General features: G+C 41.4%; 1 protein-coding gene across 3 annotated transcripts in view; it reads left to right on the forward strand.

Annotated features, from left to right (window-relative positions):
- LOC109430321 (CLIP domain-containing serine protease B9) overlaps window positions 1–8,996 on the forward strand; it is a 47,796-nt gene extending 38,800 nt beyond the window's left edge. For all 3 annotated transcript variants that reach the window (XM_029867059.2, XM_029867060.2, XM_029867061.2), the window contains exon 4: window positions 8,555–8,996. In XM_029867059.2, the coding sequence (XP_029722919.1) occupies window positions 8,555–8,853 (299 nt within the window). In that variant the 3' untranslated portion in view covers window positions 8,854–8,996. The remainder of the gene's footprint in view (window positions 1–8,554) is intronic.
- Window positions 8,997–9,084: the final 88 nt, after the last annotated feature.

Here is a 9,084-nt window from a genome sequence, read left to right on the forward strand (position 1 = left end):
GTATCAGTAAGTCGGCTCCAGAAGCACGTTCTCCTCCATTTGGGAAATTTGTGCCATCGCCATGAACACGAGCCTATTCATCATTTACCTGAGGGAGAAGGGAAGGAAAAAAGGATAGGACAGGGGAAAGGACAGGTAAGGTAATAGGGTCGTCAAACACGCAAAAGCGTACCACAATGGGTTCACAATGCGTCCTGAAAAGGACACTGTAATAACGCATAAGCGTACCACAGTGGGTTCAAACCAGGTAGGGTGTATGCACGTCAAACTCGAACAAACTACGCCTACCTAACATGCATCGAGCGGGCCTTCCCAAACAACACAATGCGATTTCGCGGGCCATCCCCATCGGCAGCACAAACTGATTTCCAAGCAGGATTCGATCAGGCGACAGGTCGCATTGCCAGTCGACACTAACACACTCGTGAAAGATGAGCAGTAGGTCTACCTTGCCGCTTGCGGGTCGCCTGGTTCAAACAGCGCCCTGAGAAGGGTACTGTGATAACGCATAAAGCGTAAAGAGAGCCTATAGCTCTTTACCACAGCGGGTCAAGAGCAACACAACGTCCTGAAGATTCAGGTTTCTGAAGTCAGCTTCACCTAGTAAGTGTTTTCCGAGTACTCGGAAACGCAATTGCGCAAAAACTGGACAGTTACATATTAAATGATACGAAGTTCCATAATCGGATTCACAGCTATCACAGGCAAATCAATCAGCTTGCTGAATATTCGCCATGTGATATCAGGTATCAGTAGGTCGGCTCAAGAGGCACGTTCTCCTCCATTTGGGAAATTTGTACCATCGCCATGAATACGAGCCTATTCATCATTTACCTGAGGGAGAGCGAAGGGAGGAATAAGGGATGGGATAGGGAAAGGAAAGGTAAGGGAATAGGGTCGACATAATCGCATAAGCGTACCACAACGGGTTCAAACAGCGCCCTAAAAAGGGCACTGTAAAAAACGCATAAAGCGTAAAGTAAGCCTATAGCTACTTGCCACAACGGGTTCAAAACAACAGAACAACCTGAAGATTCACTGCCGTTCTATGCCCAATTGTCCCATGTTATATGGGAATCCCATATAACATGGGACAATTCTGCGTATAACGGCAGTTCAGGCTTCTTAGGTCAGTTTCACTTAATCAAGTGTTTACCGAGTATTCGGAAACGCAGTTGCGTAAAAACTGGGTAGTTACATATCAAATGATTCAAAGTTCCACAGTCGGATTCTCAGCTAAGATATACAAATGAAGCAGCCTGTTGAGGCTTGTGATGGACAATATCATAAGTAGGAAAACCACATTTAGTTATCTCAATTGCGTTTCTGCTACGAGATTCCTCAAAAATCATCGGGAGTCTGCATGGGGGCATCCGCAAACACTCACTTTCCTAATCGCTGCTTGACGTAATGCCGAGAAGAGATGTTGGTTTTTGAGCATTTGTAAATCCAATTGGAAATCATTGAAAGATAAATAGGACAATTCATGCGGCTTCCAATATGGAATCGAAAGGTACGTGTTCAAAAGTATCCTGGAAATCCGAGAAAACACCCAAACAAAATTATTTTTGAATGAATGCGTTTCCGATATCGTATACAACATTGTGTCAACAAATCACAGTGGACTTTCCATTTTGGTAAGCATGTTGGTGCCCATGGAGAGGCATGTTTGCTAGAAAAACATTACGGGTGTGATGCTCGACAAAGCGTGCTAATCATTTCAAAAGAAAGAGGTCAAATTGATAGGTTTGATCTTCATACAAAGACATTATCCACTTACGGAATAAACTTGACAGTATAATCCCACCAAGATTTGGGAATGGCAAGGCTGCAAACAAGTAGTTTTATCTAAACATTTTGGGGCTCGAGGCATGACACGCAAGATTGTCATTTCAATTTTACTAGAAGCAGCAAACATCGGGTCAAACGCAAAATGCGGAACCATATTGGGTTAATTAAAACATTACATCTATATAGAAATCCTCCCTACGAAAGTAAGGTTCTTGGACCAAAGCTGTTCTTTTATGCTGAAGATTGATCTGAGCTGTCTTAACCATAGCCACTACCCAAACTAGGTACGATCAAACTCTTACAATCACAACACAAGTAAAAAGAGCAGCCATAAAAACCAATTCGGTGTCGATTGAAGAGCGCCAGAGACGAACATACACAGAGGACACTGTGAAGAACGCATAATGCGAAGAGCCATATAGGTTATAAATAAAGCTAATAAACAACATACTAATAACCCCACCCTTATTGAGCCTCGCAGTTGAGGCTTAAGAAGGATAGCAGATTATCTCGGAGGAACACAAGGTCAACTGCACCATTGCTCCGGTTAGCGCAGTAAGGGCAGAATACTGTGGAGGGCGCCCTAATACTCCACAGGCTCCGTTTGTAGTTAGGTTTTTATTAGACCCCCTAACCATTCATTCTTTGGCACGGTAAGCATAAAGCCGCATAACACCATGAATTAGGGGTCACCTGTTTAGTGGACTCTTACCACTGGATCAGGCGATCCGTAGTGTTATTCTTAGCCAATTGAGACAACCGCTACCGACACTACACAGCTATCTAGGCTGATCGGGAAAAGAAGTTAACATTGATGGTAAACTTCCAAACGAGCCCGAACAGCCTTCAATATAACCTAGTAAGTGTTTTCCGAGTACTCGGAAACGCAATTGCGCAAAAACTGGACAGTTACATATTAAATGATACGAAGTTCCATAATCGGATTCACAGCTATCACAGGCAAATCAATCAGCTTGCTGAATATTCGCCATGTGATAACTGAGTCGGCAGTGGCCAGTCAGTGCTTTGACCAGCATGCTGCAATTCTACTGACAGATTTGTTAGATACTTTGCCACCCCTAGAGATGGCTCAGTACAATACAATTTTGTTTGATGACATGACTGCAAACTATTCCAGTATTGTTTGTGCTGAGTGGCAGCCCAGGTGTCAATCTGAAGCTTTACCCAACACTTGGATACCGGAATAGCTGGTTCAGGGCCAATGAAGTCATGTGATGCTCCAGTGCGAGCTAACTCATCAGCCAATTCATTTCCTGCGATGGAAGAATGGCCAGGTACCCATACAAGGTGAACAGCATTTGCTGTATTCAGCGCCTCGATTTGATTTCGACAAGCGATAACTACCATCGACCTAGAGTTGGCCGAAGCAAGTGCTTTAATAGCAGCCTGGCTATCTGAACAGAAGTATATTACTTTGCCCATTACGTGCTGCTGAAGTGCTGATTGCACTCCGCACATAAGAGCAAAGATTTCGGCCTGAAAAACGGTGCAGTGTCTACCAAGTGAGTAAGACTGATACAGCCTTAGCTCACGAGAATACACACCAGCACCTGCTCGACCTTCGAGAATGGAGCCATCAGTGTAACATACGATGTCGTCTGAAATACTTCTTTCCAGATAACCAGATGTCCACTCTTCCCGGGAAGGGAGTTTCGTGGAAAATGTCCTATATGGAAAATTACAAGCAATTGTAAGATTACTTGGAGCAAGGACAATTTTGTCCCAATTCACCAAAAGTGAAAACAACGAGGTGTGTGTTGATGTGCGGTTCACAGGAGTTTCCTCTAGTAAACCGAGTACCCATAGACGGTAAGTGCAAGAAAGTGCTTCTTGTTTGAGATGAATGTGTAGTGAGGCAACGTCAAAGAGAACTTCGAGCGCTGCCGTTGGAGTTGAAGAGAACGCTCCCGACATCGCTATTAGGCACATCCTTTGGAGATGGCCTACACGCAAAAACGGCTACGCTCAAAAATGTGTTCGGCCTGCACATTTTTAGTAAACATCCATGCCGCACATGACTGTGTTCGAAACACACATTTTTTTAAAATTGCTCGTACGCTCATATGAGCATGTATTTTGCAATAATTTCGACATGGCAACCTCACTGGGTTTATAAACCACCTTTAAATACCGAAAAATATTGATATTTTGCAAAAATGTGAGCGTGCGAGCAATTTAAAAAAATGTGTGTTTCCAACACAGTCCCTGTGCGGCATGGGCGCTACTCAAAAATGAGAGCTTTTATTTTAGAGAGTAATTTTGATTGGACCATTCTCACTTCGCCCTTTTGCCGCCACACAAGACATCCATAAACCAATATTGGACGAACAACAGTTGTGTAGATCCACTTGATATACTTGGGTTTAAGACTCCAAGTTGTACCAAAGGTTCGCCGGCATTGCCCGAAGGCCATACAAGCTTTCTGAACTCAACATGAGGTGTCCAGGAAAGCTTGGAATCAAGAATGACTCCAACGTGCTTTACCTGTTTAGTCACATTGATTTCAGAATCAAAGAGACGTAAAGGTCGAACACCATTACGGTTTCGCTTTTCCGTGAAAAGAACAATAGATGTTTTACTCGGATTTACCGAATGGCTATATTGGCGACACCAACCCTCAACTACCTGAAGAGCGTTTTGCATCAGGTCGAAAAGGGTGCTGATGCACATACCGACTAACAATGTTAGGTAGTCGTCGGCAAAACCATAAGTAGGAAAACCGCTATTATTGAATTGCCACAATAGCATATCTGATACGAGATTCCACCAACGTGGTGATAAGACTCCCCCTTGGGGGCATCCACAAACACTCAATTTCCTAATCGCCGCTTGACGCAATGTCGAGAAGAGATGTCGGTTTTTGAGCATTTGGTGAATCTAATTGGAAATCATTGGAGATATACCATATATGACCCCGTGCGGCTTCCAATATGGCATCGAAAGGCACGTTGTCAAAGGCACCCTCGATATCTAAGAAAACACCCAAGCAGGATTGCTTTTCAGCGAATGCCTTCTCGATATCGTAAACAACTTTGTGTAAAAGAGTCACAGTGGACTTTCCAGATTGGTAAGCATGTTGGTTTACATGAAGAGGCACATTGGCCAGATGAACATCACGGATGTGATGATCGACAATGCGTTCTAAGCATTTTAGAAGAAAAGAGGTCAAGCTGATAGGTCTGAAGCTCTTTGCTTCTTCATACGACGCACGACCCACTTTTGGAATAAACTTTACAGTAATATCCCGCCAGGATTTGAGAATATTTATACCCTGTAGCAAAACTGCAAACAAGTAGTTGTTTCAAAACATGTTTGAAATGATCAAATATCTTCTAAAACAGAATTAAATAAATGCGCCAGGAGATTTGAAATGAGCAAAGCTATTAAGTACCCATTCATGCCACAAAAGTTCAGCCTATTGGACGCAGTGGCTTAATTTCCCCAACAGGGGAGGAAAAAAAAAGTACCATTCAATTGATTCTAAAGTTATGATACTCCGAGCCGAAGCTAAAGAATCATAACTGCAAGAAAAGACATCAGGTTCATCCGAAGATGTAATATCCACACATCCGGGGAGGTGTGTACTGGATAAACATTCTAACACTTCTCACTCAGACTGGAACATTTGTACAAAGGTTTTTCCAGCCGGATCGTTCAGCAGACCGAAGAGCTTTCTGGACCAGCCGAACGTCGTCTGTTCCAACTCTTTCTACATTGTTTCCTGAGCTTCGCCAGATCGGAGTTCCATTAAGGGGTTCCTCTTGTGGTCTTCACAGACCGCAGAGGGCAAGTTTCTTCAAAAGTTGTAGTATCAACGGCATCATCTAAATCACTTGGAGTGTCAATGGATGGTGAGTATCCATGAAATTTGGCTGCAACCAAATCGGTAAAGAGATCCCAGTTGGTTGACCGGGGGTTCCTGAAACGCAAAGTCTGCGAAGTAACATTCACATGTTCAAACAAGATGTAGCGATGGACAGATAAAGATTCTTCATCTGACACATGCCAATTGGTCAGCTCGTGACTAATTCTGCTAGAGCAAAGCGTTATATCTAACACTTCCTCTCTAGCAGATACCATGAAAGTTGGACGATTGCCTATGTTAAGTAATCCAGGATCTGTACTACTTAAGTATTGCATCAAACTGGAGCCTCCCAGATTATATGGTGAACATTAGCATCACTACCAACGCAAATCATTATCTCAATGTTCTGAACCAATAGTTGGATCGACAAACATTCAATGCGTTTGTTTTTTATATGCTTAGGGATTGATCTGGATTCTATCTTGTCATGGGAAAAGAAAGTTGCAATGTTGTGTGGAATTATAAAAAGAGTTGTTGGATGCATTCCTCGTCTTGCTTTGATGAAATTTTATTATGCCCATATTACAGAATAGTTGTCTTAAGATGATGTTTAATTTGCCATTTTTGCATCCTACCATAGAGTTATACTCAACGGATACCCATAATGTACTTCCTTTGCGCGGATTATGTGATCTGCGAACTCTTTTTGTAGTCCATGATGTTCTACATAACCCAAATGTGCACTGTAATCTTGTTATGAGTACTGCTAATCGTACACACAATACCAGGCAATTTTGATTCTTATCACGCCTAAGGGCTGCAATCAATCTAGGTCAGAAACGCATTTCATGTATTGTCCCATTTTAATATAATACCTTAACATTAGAGCTGAAACAAGTCGTCAATCGAAATCTGTTCAAAAGTCGCTTGAAGATGTACTTGAATTCTGAAATGAACGAATTTCTTATCTAATATCAAACCCATCACAAAAATTTTGATTAAAACATTTGATTATACCTGATAATTATTGAATTTTGTTTTACATTTGCTTTATTTTTGGTTTGTTGGTGCTATTGAATCAGTTGTAAACTTACCTTAGTAAAGAATTTGTTAGCAAAAAAATAAATAAAACATTATCAAATTCCTGATTGTCTGCTTAGAAACTACCGGGATTCAGATGTAGGTTACTAGCAGGTTCCTATAAACTCATTCGACACCCATAGTTAGACTGTCAGCGTGCGGGTGTCAGGATAACTGATATTTTTTGTCTTTTACAGGATTTTCTTGATTGTTAGTTATACATGCTGACGTTTCCTGGTCAACTCTATTATCTCACTTTCAGTAATTTACATTTTCCTTTTGATTTTGCTTTCATTGTTTTTTTTATGTAATAATGTGTATATTAAAGTAAAGTTTCTTGTTTAACGCGAAACTGGAAGCATTTACTCACTTTTTGGTTTTTGGAAGGATCGATGTATCTCCTGATTTTTTTTTTTCAGGTGGAAAATGTTTTTCAGTTTTATAGAAAAGGAACAAACTCTTTCTTCAAGCCGTTCAACTCTGGCGAAACACCTTCATTTATTTCTCGATAACTTCAGGAAAAAATATTTGCGTCTAAATTAATAATTTGAGCAATAAGCTGTCGGGAAAGTTTCTTCATATTTTGGCTTGTCGCAAGTCATACTTCATTATTATTTGGGAAATGGTCACTTTTCAGGTGGCTCTCCAGGTTATCAGAACATGCCGAGGTGTGTCCAACACGAGGTCCAACATGCCCAAAAACCTTCATATTACAATCCGAAATTTTGCAAAATCGTGAAGTTTGATATTTCTCAACCCAGTGGACAAGTTCCGGCGCACTTTTTGTTCAAAAACTTTTTTTTTCTGGTGAGCAATGGTGGAAAATTTATTTTCTTCGAAGAAACTTTGCGCCGGAATTGGACCAAAGGTTTCATAATTGTTTAAGAAATGGCCACTTCCTTGGATGGCTTCATGTTCTGAATTCTCCATCTACATACATACTTGATTTGCAAAATCATGAAGATTAACATACCAAAAGCCAGGTTTAATAACTGTTTGAGTGATGGCCACTTCCTCTGATAGTTCCCGAGGAATTACCAGCTAACAAACATACTTGTTTTGCAAAACCATGAAGTTTGACATGTCGTAAGCCATGTTTCATAACTGTTTGGAAAATGGACACTTTCTCGGGTAGTTCCATGTTCCCGGAACATCCGGGATGGTGGCCAATATGTACAATAACCATTGAATGTAACTCCAGCATACTTAATTTGCTGGTTTAATAATAAAAATATAATTGAACATATTTGCAATCATATTGCATGTGTTTCTTACAAGTAATCAGTGATTAACAGGAAGTTGATCAATTTTTGACACGATTTTATCCTTATAACCCCTTCAATAACTCAGATTCCGAGGACCAAAATACCATTTAAATACTGTTTCCATACAACTAAACGATCTTCGTTCCAAATTTCGTAAAAAAACGGTTGAAAAATGAAGTCAAGGGGATTTTTCTATCTAGGACCCAAACGAATTAATGATAGCTTTTCTCATGCAATTTGTTCCAAAATGTCATCATTTTCTAAGGCATTAACAATTACACCACAGACAAACGAACGTAACAATTCCAACATTTTTCGGTTCAGTTCATAGTCACGGAAACGTATTCACCAAATGATGAAAAGACTATTTTTTGGCCAACAATCAATCAGGTGGGGCAAATGTCAAACTCTTACAAAAACAATGCAAGCGCCACGGGTGGATAGTTGGTGGCTATCACAATTTCAAATTGGCCGTTAAATCAGTGTACGATGGGAATCATTGAAATGTTAAGTCTATTTGGCTGTGATTACACTATCCCCATACCAACTGACTAAGTCACGTGTTTGTTTCTTCATCTCTTCCCAACAACAGGCAGCCGCAGTGCGATCAAACAGAAACTGGGCATCAAAGTGTACGACCAGGAACGGTGCCGGACCAAATTTGCCACCAAGAAGGCCGAAATAACGCCCAAACAGCTGTGCGCCGGCGGTGACTTTGCCAAGGATTCGTGCCACGGAGATTCCGGTGGTCCACTGATGAAGCTGCAGAAAGTGTGGACCCTGGAAGGTGTCGTATCCTACGGTAACCGCTGCGGATTGGAGGACTGGCCCGGCGTGTACACCCGTGTGCAGGAGTACATGAACTGGATTCGGGACCAGGTTAGGCATTAATGAGCGGGGCGAGCCGCCACCAGTGATTGAATGTGACCGGTGATATGGTATACTGTCAAACAGTGATTAACTTTAAGTGATGCGGGGTAGGAGCGAGATTTTTTGAAAATAAACAAGAAACGTTCATTATCAGTGGTTCATTATTTAGCGGGGATTTTCTGAAACGTGTTTAATTTATTGCGAACTGTCCTGGGGAAATAGCAGACGCGGATGGGTTCCAAGCAGTTCAAT

The sequence above is a fragment of the Aedes albopictus genome, chromosome 1 (genome assembly GCF_035046485.1).
Source record: "Aedes albopictus strain Foshan chromosome 1, AalbF5, whole genome shotgun sequence".
Taxonomy (NCBI): domain Eukaryota; kingdom Metazoa; phylum Arthropoda; class Insecta; order Diptera; family Culicidae; genus Aedes; species Aedes albopictus.